The sequence below is a fragment of the Pan paniscus genome, chromosome 6 (assembly GCF_029289425.2).
Source record: "Pan paniscus chromosome 6, NHGRI_mPanPan1-v2.0_pri, whole genome shotgun sequence".
In the NCBI taxonomy this organism is placed as follows: Eukaryota; Metazoa; Chordata; class Mammalia; order Primates; family Hominidae; genus Pan; species Pan paniscus.
Genome location: NC_073255.2, coordinates 114,125,125 through 114,142,951, shown reverse-complemented (window position 1 = coordinate 114,142,951; position 17,827 = coordinate 114,125,125). Strand labels below are relative to the sequence as shown.

General features: G+C 40.3%; 1 protein-coding gene across 1 annotated transcript in view; it reads left to right on the top strand.

The window, feature by feature from the left end:
• SLC25A13 (solute carrier family 25 member 13) overlaps positions 1-17,827 on the top strand; it is a 201,450-nt gene that overhangs the window by 15,341 nt on the left and 168,282 nt on the right. The window contains exon 2 of the mRNA XM_003809698.3: positions 9,998-10,051. Within this exon, the coding sequence (XP_003809746.2) occupies positions 9,998-10,051 (54 nt within the window). The remainder of the gene's footprint in view (positions 1-9,997; positions 10,052-17,827) is intronic.

The following is a 17,827-nucleotide window of genomic DNA, read 5'->3' as shown; positions in this document are numbered from 1 at the left end:
TGGCTCCAGGCACAGAAGTGAAGGGCAAGAGAGATTGGAGTGAAGCCACAAAGCTACTTGGGTTCCTCCTTCTTCTCGTTTGCCTTTTTCTGCTTCTGCTGCATGATCTCCTGAGTCCCTGGGGGTAGAGATGATAGGGCACTAGGAGGTATCAGAGGGCAAAAAGAACAAAATGCGGGGGGATGAAGGGCACAAAAGAGAAGATGGAAGTGGATGGGACTAAGCTCACCGTTTGGCTGCTGTACTCCCATCCTAGGAGAAGAAGAGGAAGAGAGCTGAGGCTCAAAAGGCAATCAGTCTCCATCCTGCAGTTGCCCAAGAGGTCAGAAGTCTGGCCACATAGGCCCAAGGCTCTCTACCGTTTGGCTGCTGTACTCCCATCCTAGGAGAACAAGAGGAAGAGAGCTGAGGCTCAAAAGGCAATCAGTCTCCATCCTGCAGTTGCCCAAGAGGTCAGAAGTCTGGCCACACAGGCCCAAGGCTCTCTATTCTTACACCAGTAAGAAGGTTGGGAGAAGGGAGGAGAACCGGGAACAGCAAGGAGGGCCAGAAGCACTGGGCTGTCATAACCACAGTTGTATCTGAAATGGGAAGCTCCCTGCCCTTGCCCTGAAGGTCAGACTGGGGGATGCTCAGAAATCAGACTCTTGTGTCCTAATTTTCTTTTGATCTCTGGATTCTCTTGCCTGCTCAATATTGTGCTTTCTTTTCCTCTGAAGGACAGTATCACATAATGGCTGAAATCATAGATTTGCAATCAAATTAGGGATCTGCCACTTGCTAACTGTGTGACTTGGGGAAGTTACTCAACCTCTCTGTGCCTCAGTTTCCTCATCTGTAAAATGGACATAACAGTGTCTACTCCTCAGAGCTGTTGAGAGTGTCAGTAAGCTAATGTTTGCAAAGCATTAGAGTCATGTCAAAAGCTGTGGGCTGTGGAATAGGGCCCAGGAGGGCTCACTCAAGTGAGATGGTGTGTCGTCTTTGAGATGAGCCTCCAGCTGTGCAGAGAGCCCCTTTCCTTTTCCTTTTTGCTTCTTTCTGGTTCTTGACGTGCTTCAGTTAGATGAGGTTGATAGCAGGATTTTGGACAGGTAAGGCATATTTAATGGAAGCAACTTCTTTATTGTCCTTTCATTTTTGGCTTCCTCTTCCTCTGTATTTATTAAATTAGCTTTTCTCTCTCAGAAGTGTTTAACTTTTTATGGCATTATCTGGGCTTCAGCAACTTGTGATCTCCTAAGTAGAGCTTTTCAGCACTTTATAAATACGTCATATACTTTTTATATTCCTTTGTTCCCCATCAGGAACATAGCCCCAGTCTTCAGAATAGCACAATCAGTTTTTATTCATTTAAGGAGCAGTAGTAATTTGACACTTGCTAATATGTAACAAATTATATTGGGCGTGGTAATTACAATTGCAGCTGGTTCCTAATTATACTGTAACCTTGATGCTTACAAAAATTGAGACTGAATTCAGCATAAAATACTGGAGAATAATATTCTGCACTAGGCATTTCTGCCTTCTACTGAGCCATGGGCATTTATGAATCATAATGCCAAATTAAAAAGAATTTATTTTAAATTGGTTACAATTACAATGTTGTCCAGTGGCTCCATTCTTAAAGGTAGCTTTAAAGTCCCCCTTTTTGCTTGCTAAACTCTGGGAATATCCTTCCGGTATTATAATTAGTGTCTAAATAACCTGAGCTCAGGGGTCATTTCTGGCTGTGTGATCTACTGGTATTCATTTAAGACTCTTTAGTACCTCAGCTTCTTTATTTGAAAAGTGGGGATATTACTCACTCTTCCCCTTAAAGAGTTTTAATGATACAGTATATAAATGAAATAAGATATAAAGCCATTAGCATAATGCCTGGCATAGAGTTAAGGACCCAGTAAAAGTTAGATGGTCATTGTTATCGTTATAATTAATAATAAGTGATCCGGCTCCAAAGACTGCCTCTGTGACCCTCAACTTTAGCAGAATTAGTGTATTAATTCTCCTGCCACTCTGCCTTATGATAGCATGTATCATCATACATTTTGTACCAACCACTTGTCGATAAGTCAGCTTTCCCTGCTTGGGGCAGGGTTTCTGATTTATTGGGTGTTTTCTCCTCGGTGCCTGGCGCTGGGCCTAGTACACTGCAGCCTTCCCATAGGTGATTGTGTTGCATGGATGAGCAAGTAGAGCATCACCATCTAAGGAGTGGTTGTTAGCTGGGGGGTGGGGTAGTTTGGCCCCCAAGAGGATTTCTTTTAGCAACCTCTGGAGACAGTTTCTTGGTTGTTGCAGTTTGTTGGGGAAGGGGTTGCTACTCCCATCTAGCGGGTAGAGGTCAGCTTAATAACAATAATAGTAAAATCCAGAACTAGTATGTTTCAGGCGCTTTTGGCATAACAGAACCCAGCTAAAACACCACCATTCATTCTTAACTGTTATACTCTGCCTCTTAATATCAGAATTTTAATGATGATGGCTTTCTAGTTTATGTTCTACAACAGAGCAGAGTGAAATCTAACATACATCACAACCTACTGAATCCTTCTGATAAACATCTCTAGCGCCTCTGAAATGACTCGCTGATGTAATTACCCAGTGGGTTAACATTTGTGGTGTCTGATACTTTATAAGTCAACTGTTGAGTGAAATGAAGTTTTGCCAGCTGATTACATAGAAATGTTGTGGTTTGAAGAATGCTTAACAGGGCATCTTGTCTTTGTACTAATTTATATTTCAGTAACTTTTCCCATAATGACTGCTCTTCATTTATTAGGTCGTAGGGAAACTGTAGGATGAAGGATGAGTGACTCAGTGGTTTCAATAAAAAATTATTTTCTTAAGTTTGAGATACCTTTTTCTTCTTCTCAAGTTAATGGTAACTGTGGTTTTAGGGAATTCCAAACTTTCTTTTGCAATTACTGATTGTATCAGTCAGGGCTCACTCGCAGAGAACAGAATCTACTCTAGCTGGTTTAAGCAGAGAGAGATTTATTACAGGATATTAAATGGCTTACACAATTTGTTGGGAAGGTAAAGAAACAGACTTGAGGTTGAGCTCTAAAGAATGACGTCTAGAGTCTCAAGCAGAGCAGGCCACCAAGACAGCAGTGACCTCCTGTGCAGTCACAATGCCGCCTGCCAAGTGGAGAGTGTTTCAGGACCATGTGGCCACTGACATGGGAGGGCAGGAGGTTGCCACAGGAAAACTAGACACTTCCAGCAATGGTGCGTGCTTGGCAGAAACAGCAGAAGGTGCCCCCCAACTCCCAAACATTTGCCAAATCTCACTCAATTTCATCTAATTGATGGCACATAGGCCGCATAGCAGCAAGGGAGTCTGGGAATTGTAGTTTCAGCCTTCTAGTGTCTTTAGTATAGGAAGATAAAGAAGGAGGGTGGGCCTCAGCTTCTAAGTGGTTAGGTTACACCCAAGAATACTTTTCTTTGGGATTCAGGGCCATCTACTGCACTATTTCCTCAGGTTCAAAAGACTATGCAGGACTATTTCTCCTTCTGTCTCCGTTTCCTGCTTGTCACTGCATGCTTATTTACACCCACCCACCCACACACACACCCAGAAGCTTGCTTTTGATGAGCTACCTCTTTGAGTTTGTAGTTCTTATCTAAGGCAAATATTTACTTTATGATGGTAGAATTTTCAGTGTAAGTCTGTGCTTGTCTTGGCTTTCAGATGTTTCAGGTTTGGGAGGGTGACTGGGGAAGTATTGCTGAGGAAGGGCTGTGCTGTACAGTTGGTGACGTAGCAGCTGAGGTTGGGCCTCGGGTCCTAACGCAGTTGTTCTCAGTCCACCCACACATCGTAATTTCTTGAGGGAGCTCTAAAGATATCCATTCTAGAAATTTTCATTTGATTGACCTTTGGTATGGTTTGGGTTTTGTAAAACCTAAAAGCACCTCAGGGGACTTGAATATGCAGCGAGGACTGAGAACCTACATCTTATAATCAGTACATTAAAATTGGACATTATCTAAAGCTGTGGTTCTTAAACTTTAACTGCATCAGGGTCACCTGGAGGGCTTGTTAAATCATAGGGAATTGCTGGGCCTCACCCAGTTTCTGATTCTTTGGGTCTGGGATGGGTGTGATAATTTGTATTTTTAAAAGTTCCCAGGTGATGCTGATGGTCTCCACACTTTGAGAACCATTGATCTGAAGAGAGTTGCCTATTTTCATTGTAAATGTCAGATTTTTACTGACCTGAAAGACTTTATTCTATATTCAGCACTTCCAGAGCATCTACTTTGTTTCCTGATCTTTGCCAGAGTTGGGGTTGATCTGAGGAGTAAGGTGCCCTCACAGAGATGGTGGTCTCACATCTCTACAGCCTCCCAGTGAAAGAGGAGAGCTTTGCTTTTCTTTGCATTTTATTTTTCAAATTAGCATTTCTTATTTTCATGTAGGTTTTCTTATATTCTTCCCCACCATCCTCTCTTAGATCTGACAACTATTTTGAATACACCATTCTATACCACTGTGATTTGTTAAAGTAATGAGCCTGCAACTGTGGCTTGATTCCCTTGTAAGAAAGTCTGTTTAAAAAATATTCCTACAGGTAGGAATTTTCTGGTGACCCCCTACCTATGGCTGCTCTAACTCATATTAGAAGGAGAGTGAATTCATTTGTCCTGAAAGATGACTTTTGTATTCTTCTTGCCATGTTCTCCCCCACCCCCTGCCTTTTTAAAAACACCAGTTCTTGAAATTGTGTTATTGTTTTTCTTTTTATTTCTAGGATGTACCTACCTAGTATGTGTTTTGCAAACGCTATTGATGACTTACACAATTATAACCAGTGTTTATCTTGTCAAAAAGTTTTACATATTCAGTGATTCTCAAATTTTGCTTCTGTGGAGCATAGACTCATTGAATCGACCTGAAATTTCCATACTAAAGTTAAATAATGATAGACTTTTCCCAGTTTGTGGAAGAAACTATGCATAGAGTTTTTCTGTTCCAACATTGCCCCTTTCTGGGCCAGGCATGGTGGCTCATGCTTGTAAACCCAGCACTTTGGGAGGCCAAGATGGAAGGATCACTTGAGGCCAGGAGTTTGAGACTAGCTTGAGCAACATAGTGAGACTGTCTCTACAAAAAAATTAAAAAATTAGTGGGGCCTGGTGACACATGCATTTAGCCTCAGCTACTCAGGAGGCTGAGGTGGGAGGATTGCTTGAGCCCAGGAATGTGAGGCTGCAGTAAGCCATGATCGCACCACTGCACTCCAGCCTGAGTGACACAATGAGACCCCCAACTAAAAAAAAAAAAAAAACAAAACAAAACACCAAAACCCTCTCTTTTTCCCTTAAATTTGGAATCAGAGTAAAATGTTATCAAATTTCAACAAAATTCTTTATCTTGTTAGCAAATAATATTTCATAGTAATCGGTAAAGGACCCCTTTCTTCTTAGTGTTACTCTGTATGTTTGAAAACCAGTTACTTGATTTAAAATTCTTGATATAAAATTTTTGTTTTAATGTTGGAATCTATTCTTACAAATGCAAATTCAGAAGAAGAATCATAAAGAAAATCAGGCAGTTATAACAATAGTAGCTGTAAATATTTGCATGCTATTAATATATGAGAAAAAAATGTAACGGTGAAAGTAAGCCTTCTGGAAACAATCTAAAGTTTGATGACTCTTCTAAACCCCAAGAATGAACTAAGTCTAATAATTCCAGGCTTCTAAAGCCCAAGAATGAACTAAGTCTAATAATCCCAAGCTTATGTAATGCAAAGTATGCATGCTGGACAGCTGTTCTGAATTGACTTTAAAAGGGTGGCTACATTTCTGTGGCTTCCTTTTTCCAGCTCATAGAACTTCCTGGGTATTGGTTTTGCCACCAGGTAGAATTCATTGAAATACACCTTTAAAAAACTGGTACATCTCATGGTAACTTTGCATTGTCTTCAATTAAGTTGTGTAAGTGTTCGTCATTCATAGCAAATGACACTTAAACAAGAAGATAGGAATGGGAGGTAGCAGTATAAATGGAAATTCCGAACAGCCACACAGCATTTGACTGGTGAATAATAGATGGAATTACTATAGAGATGAGGCCCAGGAGGCTGGTAGTAATTTTTCTGAATCCATCCCCTGTTGAACCATACTTATCTATCCTTAAATAGAATGTACCAGGACCTGAGCCAAATTTTAGTGGGCCTCAGAGAAATCTTGTGGTGATCATTAACCATTTGCTGTACCTGGAACTCTGGGTTGGGGGTAGGGTAGCTGAGACAATTATCAGTTAGGACGGCCACAATGTTTATTTAGTGGTTTGGTGAGTGTGTTTGAAGACCCATGAGTTTCTTTCTCTTCTCTTTTGCTAATTTATCCCTTCTAAATTATGAGCCAGTTTACCCATCATTTAGATTTCTTAAGGAGTAAACATGGTAGAACATAAACATCTTTGGATAAATAATACAAATAGTAATAGATACCATTTATTGAGCACTTTAACTGTGTGGCCCTTTTGGTGCTAAGCACTTTGTGTAATTATCTCATATTTTCTAGCTGTCTAGGACTCCCCATTTTATAAATGAGGAAAGTGAGGCTGAGAGGTCAGGGCCTCCAAGTCACATGGCCAGTGAGTTTATGAGGTTGGTCCTGCTCCCTATTTGAGGATGATCTGACACTAAGGCCATGTTCTTTTTTTTTAATGAAGATGGGGTGTCACTGTGTTGCCCAGGCTAATCTCAAACTCCAGGGCTCAAGTGATCCTCCCACCTTGGCCTCCCAAAGTGCTGGGATTATAGGTATGAGCCACCATTCCTGTAAGATCATGTCCTTAATCACAGCATTGGACAGACACTACACACTGTTAGGAGAAATTGGGAGAGTTTTGATTTTTAGGCTTGTACTATATTGCAGTTATGTACCACATAAGGATGTTTTCATCAATGAAGGACTGCATATATGATGGTGGCTCCATAAATTATAGTGGAGCTGCCCTGTACAGGTGTTCCACTTTTTATCTTTTAAAACCATATTTTTACCACACCTTTTCTATGTTTAGATACTTGTTTTACAGTTGCCTACAGTAATCAGTATAGGAACATGCTGTATAGATTTGTAGCCTAGGAGCAATAGGCTATCTCATTTGCCTAGGTATGTAGTAGGCTACACCATCTAGGTTTGTATAAGTACACTATATGATGTTCACACAATGATGAAATCACTTAACAATGCATTTTTCAGAATGTTATCCTGTTGTTAAGTGATGCATGACTGTATTATATTGCCAGCTAATGCAAGTTATCAACACTTTGAAGCTGCCTGTAATGTGGGTCTGTAGGAAGGCCACTACGGTAACAGATGGAGTATTTGGGATCTGATCTCAGCTCAGAAAACATTTAGAAATGTCAGCGCAGATTGGCACGTAATCTGACTTTTTGGGGGAAATAATTGATGCTTTCTGAGCTTTGGTTTCCTCTTCCGTAAAATTAGGGCAGTAATATCCATCTTATCTGACTGATTTGCAGTGAGAATCCAATGAGATAATAGTCTTGCTTAGAAAACTGTAAATGTTAGGCAACATGCCTTATAAGTGTTGGGTCATTCTCTGTCTTTGTTTTGATTTGTGTTCTCTGCCCTAGACCCTGAGAAGGTTACAAAATGAACACTTTTTTCCCCCCTTTGAGGTGTAGTTCTGATGGGGAGCACTGAATATACATTTCAGGATCCTTAAGCAGAAATGTGCTATGAAAATTGAGGGCAGGGGAGGTTCACTCTGAAATAGCATTGCCCAGGGAAGACCTTACAAAGTTCATGGCATAAAGAATTAATTCTATTTTAGAATTACGAAGAATACTTCATTTTGTGGAAAATTTATTTTGCTTTTAAGAGGAAAACAGTTAAGAACTTAGGGTACCATATGCTTTTGAAAAAAGTGTTATGTACTTCCATGAGATGTGGGACTCTTACCATCAAGGAGGAGATTTTTCTGCTCTTAAAGTGGAGGATGGGGGCATCTTTATGCTGTCCCATCTTCTCTTGTGTTCGTCCTACCCTACCTTTCTCAGAATAGAGACCTGAGAGGAGGGAGTCCTCTCTGAAGCTTTTAGGGCAGCAGAGTCATTCATCTTAGGTTAACTAGCAGTACATTTTCTTCTCCTCTATTGAACAGCAGAGAACACTTACTAATTCAGGATTTTTAAAAAGATTAAAAATTCATGGCTGGGCACAGTGGCTCATGCCTGTAATCCCAGCGTTTTGGGAGTCTGAGGCGGGCAGATCACCTAAAGTCACGAGTTGGAGACCAGCCTGGCCAACGTGGTAAAACCCCATCTGTACTAAAAATAAAAAATTAGCCGGGCATGGTGGTGCATGCCTATAATCCCAACTACTTGGGAGGCTGAGGCAGGAGAATCGTTTGAACCTGGGAGGCTGAGTTTGCAGTGAGCTAAGACTGCATCATTGCACTCCAGCCTGGGCAACAAGAGTGAAACTCCATCTCAAAGAAAAAAAAAAAAAAGTATTACAAATTCTTATCAATAGCCTTGGTGGTTACAAGCACTCAGCTGAAATGAAGAGTTATCAGTCTTGCTTTGGGAAACAAGGTGACCGACCATCTGGTTTCAGAAAGACTACTCCCATTCTAGTGATTAGTTAATAAAATTATTCCTGACAGTGGAGAGCCTAGGAGCTCAGGCAGTTCCATATTTAGAGACAGAGAACTCATTGTCCAAAGATCTCAGAACAGCCTTCACTAGCTCACAGAAGGGATTTAGGACAATTTGCATAAGTCTCCCTGTGGATAGCAACATGGGTCCAGTGTTGGGTGGTTCCAGGAACCTCTCCTTGGCTTCATCATGGGGTGGCTCTGTGCTTGGTGGGAACCCAGTCTCATGATGTTTTTTGCTAGGAGGATTGGGTGTTGGGACATTGAATAAACCCACTGTTTGGTTCCACATAAGGACTCTTTTGTGTTGGCCTGAGGAAGCCATGTTGAAGTTTGTCTTGCTTTTCCCCAGCAATGTTTTTGGACTTTGTGGCCTGCAGAATTAAGCACAACACCCATTCTGAGCTAATCTGTCAATTTTTGCTCTTCAAAGATAACCACAGCCACTTGTATTTCTAAAATATGTAGAATAACATCATACCTTTGGAGACCTATGATTTATTAATTAAAAACTGAGGAGAGGAGGAGAGGTTCTTTGGCATGCCCAGGCAGTGAGGTATACATGCCTGTTCATGGTGAAACTGTGAGAAGTAACTCCCTTGAGTTAATATGATTTCCTTAGTTCACTGACTTCTTTAAGAAATATGTTCTCTTGGCTGGGCACGATGGCTCACGCCCATAATCTTAGCACTTTGGGAGGCGAGGCTGAGGCGGGCAGATCACTTGAGGTCAGGAGTTTGAGACCAGCCTGGCCAACATGGTGAAACCCTATCTCTACTAAAAATACATAAATTAGCTGGGAGTGGTAGTACGCGCCTGCAATCCCAGCTACTCAGGAGGCTGAGGCAGGAGAATCGCTTGAACCTGGGAGGCAGAGGTTGCAGTGAGCCGAGATTGCACCACTACACTCCAGCCTGGGCAACAGAGAGAGACTGTCTCAAAAAAAAAAAAAAAAAAAAGAAATATGTTCTCTTGCATAGTTGACAAACATTTGTATACTTAAATTCTCCTGTGAAAGGGCATGGTTTACACTGGATTACAAGTAAAAAATGACAGGTGTTTGCAATGTTTCACCTTTTCTTTTTAAGAAATGATATACATTCAACATTAGATATTAAGAGATTTTGCTACTGGTTCCTTGCATAAAATTTTATCATTTTAGAAGCTACATAAGGAGTCTAATTTAAAATGGGAAGGGGGCATAGTTTATGCACTGGGGCAACATGGTATTTAAGTACAAAAATGAAATGCACTAATTTTTAATCTGAGATTTATTTTCCTTTAGTTGGCTAGCTTGATTTCTCAGCTTTGTTGTAATAACATAAACATTTTTATGTTTATTTATAGGTGGCTTTAACCAAGAGAGCAGATCCAGCTGAGCTTAGAACAATATTTTTGAAGGTCAGTATAAAGGAATCTATTTTGTTTCTTGTTTGATTTGTGTTCTATAACTTTTAAATATTATTTTCAAACAGCTCTTTATTTCATTGTTATATTTTGAAAAAGTCCCAAAGTGTCAGCCCGGCACGGTGGCTCATGCCTGTAATCCCAGCACTTTGGGAGGCTGAGGTGGGTGGATCCCCTGAGGTCAGGAGTTTGAGACCAGCCTGGCCAACATGGTGAAACCCCATCTTTACTAAAAGTAGCAAAACTAGCCAGATGTGGTGGCACGTGCCTGTAATCCTGGCTACTCAGGAGGCTGAGGTGGGAGAATCACTTGAACCTGGGAGGCGGAGGTTGCAGTGAGCTGAGATCGTGCCACTGCACTCCAGCCTGGGCGACAGAGCAAGACTGTCTCAAGAAAAAAAAAAAAAAGAAAATCCCAACATGTCTTAAGAGGGGAGAGCCTTACAAATACATCTGCTTTTTAAAATGTAGGTGACTGTGATGACAAAATGGCTTATATTTTAATTTCTTTTATCTCATGTGGTGTAAGGTATGTGAATAAAAGCGGTTGCTGGAGTATTCAGTTTTGCAACCCATTTACCTTTCCAGGATTGACCCATATAGCTTTTTCTCCTAGGAAGTTTAAAGCTCATTGTAAACATCTCAGTAATCCTTCACTCATCCATGGGACTATACTGTCTCTCCCTGGTAGAAGCCTATTGTTGTTGTCATCATCATTATCATCACTTTATGATGACTGCGGTATCCTGAGAGGAGGCTCCAGTATGGATAATACTAGATACTAGAGCACAACAGACACCATGGAAGTTTGTGTCTTATACTGGCATCTTATATTTCCACCTATTTTATGATAGTGGGCAGTGAATGATTAATAGAATAAAAGTCTGTCTCAGGTTCCAGACACCGAAACACCTTTATGTTATTCAGCTGAAATTAAAGTACTCAGAAAAGAAAAGGCCACTTTTGTAAGATAATATACACACATATAATATATATGTATATATACACACACATATGATATATTATTAATAACATATTAATATACACATATTTTATATATATATATGTCTTTCTAAACATTATGAAAAGGCAGCTGAGTTGTATGGAAAGAGGACCAGGGTGTCAAATTAGAAATTTGATGTGTACTGAATATGGTGTAGAAAGGTATTAAATCTATGAACCTCTCTTTCCTCATCACAATGTGTTACTATTAAAACTAATTGAGACATCAAGGACTTTGAACATGGACAGGATATTTGATATTAAGGAGTTGGTATTAATCGATGTTTAGGCTGATAATATTCTCATTATGGGAAATATAGAGTCTATGTTTTAGAGATATACACTGAAACATTTTTACAGATGAGACTACCGTTTCTGAGATTTGCTTTTAAATAATCCAGTTTTGTTGGGTTGAGGAAAATGAGTAGGCAGTATGATGATAACTTTTGAAATTGGGAAATGGAATATTGGGTTTATTACACTGTTCTCTCTACTTTGTATATGTTTGAAAAATTTTCTTTTCTTTTCTTGTTTTTTGAGACAGAGTTTCACTCTTGTTGCCCAGGCTGGAGTGCAATGGCGCTTTCTCGGCTCACTGCAACCTCCACCTCCCGGGTTCAGGTGATTTTCAGGCTCCTGGGTAGCTGGGATTACAGGCATGTGCCACCACACCCGGCTAATTTTGTGTTTTTAGTAGAGACGGGGTTTCACCATGTTGATCAGGCTGGTTTTGAACTCCTGACCTCAGGTGATCTGCACGCCTTGGCCTCCCAAAGTGCTGGGATTACAGGTGTGAGCCACCACACCTGGTCTGAACATGTTCATAATAAAACATTTTTTAAAATTGTAACGATTCAGTGAGGTAACTTATATGAAAGGTGTCCTGCATCTGATATGTGTTATATATTGATTCAGTAAATGCTTGAAATTAAGTAATGATTTAAGTAAAGGATAAATAAAGACTCCAAAAGAAAATGAATTAAAAGCAGGGATAGTTTTGTGGGGAGGAAAAAAAAGGACACATTTGTAAGGAGGTTTAGATTATACATAAAAAATCAGGATTCTGGACACCTGTAATCCCAGTGAGAGGCTGAGGCAGGAGGATGGCTTGAGCCTAGGAATTTGAGGCTTCAGTGAGCTATGAATGTGCCACCACATTCCAGCCTGGATGACAGAGTGAGACCCTGTCTCTTAAAAACAAAGCAATGTTCTTTATAAATTTGTTTTTAGCCCAGAAATACAGTGTAGAGTTTTTTTTTTTTCTGAGACAGAGTCTCACTGTGTCTCCCAGGCTGGAGTGCAGGTTGCGCATGTCAGCTCACTGCAACCTCTGTCTCCCGGGTTCATGTGATTCTCATGCCTCAGCCTCCCGAGTAGCTGGGATTATAGGCATGTACCACCACGCCTAGTTAATTTTTGTATTGTTATTATTATTTTTTTATTATATGTTAAGTTATAGGGTACATGGGCACAACGTGCAGGTTTGTTACATATGTATACATGAGCCATGTTGGTGTGCTGCACCCATTAACTTGTCATTTACATTAGGTGTATCTCCTAATGCTATCCCTCCCTCCTCCCCCCACCCCACAACAGGCCCCAGTGTGTGATGTTCCCCTTCCTGTGTCCAAGTGTTCTCATTGTTCAATTCCCACCTATGAGTGAGAACATGTGGTGTTTGTTTTTTTGTTCTTGCGATAGTTTGCTGAGAATGATGGTTTCCAGCTTCATCCATGTCCCTGCAAAGGATATGAACTCATCATTTTTTATGGCTGCATAGTATTCCATGGTGTGTATGTGCCACATTTTCTTAATCTAGTCTATCATTGATGGACATTTGGGTTGGTTTCAAGTCTTTGCTATTGTGAATAGTGCCGCAATAAACATACGTGTACATGTGCCTTTACAGCAGCGTGATTTATAATCCTTTGGGTATATACCCAGTAATGGGATGGCTGGGTCAAATGGTATTTCTAGTTCTAGATCCTTGAGGAATTGCCACACTGTCTTCCACAATGGTTGAACTAGTTTACAGTCCCACCAACAGTGTAAAAGTGTTCCTATTTCTCCACATCCTCTCCAGCTCCTGTTGTTTCCTGACTTTTTAATGATCGTCATTCTAACTGGTGTGAGATGGTATCTCATTGTGGTTTTGATTTGCATTTCTCTGAAGGCCAGTGATGATGAGCATTTTTTCATGTGTCTTTTGGCTGCATAAATGTCTTCTTTTGAGAAGTGTCTGTTCATATCCTTCGCCCACTTTTTGATGGGGTTGTTTGTTTTTTTCTTGTGAGTTTGGCTGAGTTCTTTGTAGATTCTGGATATTAGCCCTTTGTCAGATGAGTAGATTGCAAAAATGTTCTCCCATTCTGTAGGTTGCCTGTTCACTCTGATGGTAGTTTCTTTTGCTGTGCAGCGGCTCTTTAGTTTGATTAGATCCCGTTTGTCAATTCTGGCTTTTGTTGCCATTGCTTTTGGTGTTTTAGACATGAGGTCCTTGCCCATGCCTGTGTCCTGAATGGTATTGCCTAGGTTTTCTTCTAGGGTTTTTATGGTTTTAGGTCTAACATGTAACTCTTTAATCCATCTTGAATTAATTTTTGTATAAGGTGTAAGGAAGGGATCCAGTTTCAACTTTCTACATATGGCTAGCCAGTTTTCCCAGTACCATTTGTTAAATAGGGAATCATTCCCCATTTCTTGTTTTTGTCAGGTTTGTCAAAGATCAGATGGTTGTAGATGTGTGGTATTATTTCTGAGGCCTCTGTTCTGTTCCATTGGTCTATGTCTCTGTTTTGGTACCAGTACCATGCTGTTTTGGTTACTGTAGCTTTGTAGTAGAGTTTGAAGTCAGGTAACGTGACGCCTCCGGCTTTGTTCTTTTGGCTTAGGATTGACTTGGCAATGCAGGCTCTTTTTTGGTTCCATATGAACTTTAAAGTAGTTTTTTTCAATTCTGTGAAGAAAGTCATTGGTAGCTTGATGGGGATGGAATTGAATCTGTATATTACCTTGGGAAGTATGGCCATTTTCATGATATTGATTCTTCCTATCCATGAGCATGGAATGTTCTTCCATTTGTTTGTATCCTCTTTTATTTCATTGAGCAGTGATTTGCAGTTCTCCTTGAAGAGGTCCTTCACATCCCTTGTAAGTTAGATTCCTAGGTATTTTATTCTCTTTGAAGCAATTGTGAATGGGAGTTCACTCATGATTTGGCTCTCTGTTTGTCTGTTATTGGTGTATAAGAATGCTTGTGATTTTTGCACATTGATTTTGTATCCTGAGACTTTGCTGAAGTTGCTTATCAGCTTAAGGAGATTTTGGGCTGAGACGATGGGGTTTTCTAAATATACAATCATGTCATCTGCAAACAGGACAATTTGACTTCCTCTTTTCCTAATTGAATACCCTTTATTTCTTTCTCCTGCCTGATTGCCCTGGCCAGGACTTCCAACACTATGTTAAATAGGAGTGGTGAGAGAGGGCATCCCTGTCTTGTGCCAGTTTTCAAAGGGAATGCTTCCAGTTTTTGCCCATTTAGTATGATATTGGCTGTGGGTTTGTCATAGATAGCTCTTATTATTTTGAGATACGTCCCATCTTTACCTAATTTATTGAGAGTTTTTAGAATGAAGTGCTGTTGAAGTTTATCAAAGGCCTTTTCTGCATCTATTGAGATAATAATGTGGTTTTTGTCTTTGGTTCTGTTTATATGCTGGATTACTTTTATTGATTTGCGTATGTTGAACCAGCCTTGCACCCCAGGGATGAAGCCCACTTGATCATGGTGGATAAGCATTTTGATGTGCTGCTGAATTTGGTTTGCCAGTATTTTATTGAGGATTTTTGCATCGATGTTCATCAGGGATATTGGTCTAAAATGCTCTTTTTTTGTTGTGTCTCTGCCAGGCTTTGGTATCAGGATGATGCTGGCCTCATAAAATGAGTTAGGGAGGATTCCCTCTTTTTCTATTGATTGGAATAGTTTCAGAAAGAATGGTAGCAGCTCCTCCTTGTACCTCTGGTAAAATTCGGCTGTGAATCTGTCTGGTCCTGGACTTTTTTTGGTTGGTAGGCTATTAATTATTGCCTCAATTTCAGATCCTGTTATTGGTCTATTCAGGGATTCAACTTCTTCCTGGTTTAGTCTTGGGAGGGTGTATGTGTCGAGGAATTTATCCATTTCTTCTAGATTTTCTAGTTTATTTGCGTAGAGGTGTTTATAGTATTCTCTGATGGTAGTTTTTATTTCTGTGGGATCGGTGGAGATATCCCCTTTCTCATTTTTTATTGCGTCTATTTAATTCTTCTCTCTTTTCTTCTTTATTAGTCTTGCTAGCAGTCTATCAATTTTGTTGATCTTTCAAAAAACCAGCTCCTGGATTCATTAATTTTTGGAAGGGTTTTTTGTGTCTCCATCTCCTTCAGTTCTGCTCTGATCTTAGTTATTTCTTGCCTTCTGCTAGCTTTTCAATGTGTTTGCTCTTGCTTCTCTAGTTCTTTTAATTGTGATGTTAGGGTGTCAATTTTAGATGTTTCCTGCTTCTCTTGTGGGCATTTAGTGCTATAGATTTCTCTCTACACACTGCTTTAAATGTGTCCCAGAGATTCTTGTATATTGTGTCTTTGTTCTCGTTGGTTTCAAAGAACATCTTTATTTCTGACTTCATTTCGTTATGTACCCAGTAGTCATTCAGGAGCAGGTTGTTCAGTTTCCATGTAGTTGAGCGGTTTTGAGTGAGTTTCTTAATCCTGAGTTCTAGTTTGATTGCACTGTGGTCTGAGAGACAGTTTGTTATAGTTTCTGTTCTTTTACATTTGCTGAGGAGGGCTTTACTTCCAACTATGTGGTCAATTTTGGAATAAGTGCCATGTGGTGCTGAGAAGAATGTATATTCTGTTGATTTGGGGTAGAGAGTTCTGTAGATGTCTGTTAGGTCTGCTTGGTGCAGAGCTGAGTTCATTTCCTGGATATCCTTGTTAACTTTCTGTCTCGTTGATCTGTCTAATGTTGACAGTGGGGTGTTAAAGTCTCCCATTATTATTGTGTGGGAGTCTAAGTCTCTTTGTAGGTCACTCAGGACTTGCTTTATGAATCTTGGTGCTCCTGTATTGGGTGCATATATATTTAGGATAGTTAGCTCTTCTTGTTGAATTGATCCCTTTACCATTATGTAATGGCCTTCTTTGTCTTTTTTGATCTTTGTTGGTTTAAAGTCTGTTTTATCAGAGACTAAGATTGCAACCCCTGCCTTTTTTTTTTTTTTTTTCCATTTGCTTGGTAGATCTTCCTCCATCCCTTTATTTTGAGCCTGTGTGTGTCTCTGCACGTGAGATGGGTTTGCTGAATACAGCACACTGATGGGTCTTGACTCTATCCAATTTGCCAGTCTGTGTCTTTTAATTGGAGCATTTAGCCCATTTACATTTAAGGTTAATATTGTTATGTGTGAATTTGATCCTGTCTTTATGATGTTAGCTGGTTATTTTGCTCGTTGCTTCATACAGTTTCTCCCTAGCATCGATGGTGTTTACAATTTGGCATGTTTTTGCAGTGGCTGGTACCGGTTGTTCCTTTCCATGTTTAGTGCTTCCTTCAGGAGCTCTTTTAGGGTAGGCCTGGTGGCGACAAAATCTCTCAACATTTGCTTGTCTGTAAAGTATTTTATTTCTCCTTCACTTATGAAGCTTAGTTTGTCTGGATATGAAATTCTGGGTTGAAAATTCTTTTCTTTAAGAATGTTGAATATTGGCCCCCACTCTCTTCTGGCCAGAGATCTGTCAGCAGATCAGTTTCTGTCGAGAGATCTGCTGTTAGTCTGATGGGTTTCCCTTTGTGGGTAACCCGACCTTTCTCTCTGGCTGCCCTTAACATTTTTTTTCTTCATTTCAACTTTGGTGAATCTGACAGTTATGTGTCTTGGACTTGCTCTTCTCGAGGAGTATCTTTGTGGCGTTCTCTGTATTTCCTGAATTTGAATGTTGGCCTGCCTTGCTAGATTGGGGAAGTTCTCCTGGATATTATCCTGCAGAGTGTTTTCCAACTTGGTTTCATTCTCCCCATCACTTTCAGGTACACCAGTCAGACGTAGATTTGGTCTTTTCACATAGTCCCATATTTCTTGGAGGCTTTGTTTATTTCGTTTTTACTCTTTTTTCTCTAAACTTCTCTTCTCGCTTCATTTCATTCATTTGATCTTCCATCACTGATACCCTTTCTTCCAGTTGATCGAATCGGCTACTGAAGCTTGTGCATTTGTCACATAGTTTACGTGCCGTAGTTTTCAGCTCCATCAGGTCATTTAAGGACTTCTCTACGCTGGTTATTTTAGTTAGCCTTTCGTCCAATCTTTTTTTCAAGGTTTTTAGCTTCTTTGCTTTGGGTTCGAACTTCCTCCTTTAGCTCGGAGAAGTTTGATCGTCTGAAGCCTTCTTCTCTCAACTCGTGAAAGTCATTGTCCGTCCAGCTTTGTTCCGTTGCTGGTGAGGAGCTGCGTTCCTTTGGAGCAGGAGAGGTGCTCTGATTTTTAGAATTTTCAGCTTTTCTGCTCTGTTTTTTCCCCCATCTTTGTGGTTTTATCTACCTTTGGTCTTTGATGATGGTGATGTACAGATGGGGTTTTGGTGTGGATGTCCTTTCTGTTTGTTAGTTTTCCTTCTAACAGTCAGGACCCTCAGCTGCAGGTCTGTTGGAGTTTGATGGAGGTCCACACCAGACCCTGTTTGCCTGGGTATCAGCAGCGGAAGCTGCAGAACAGCGAATAT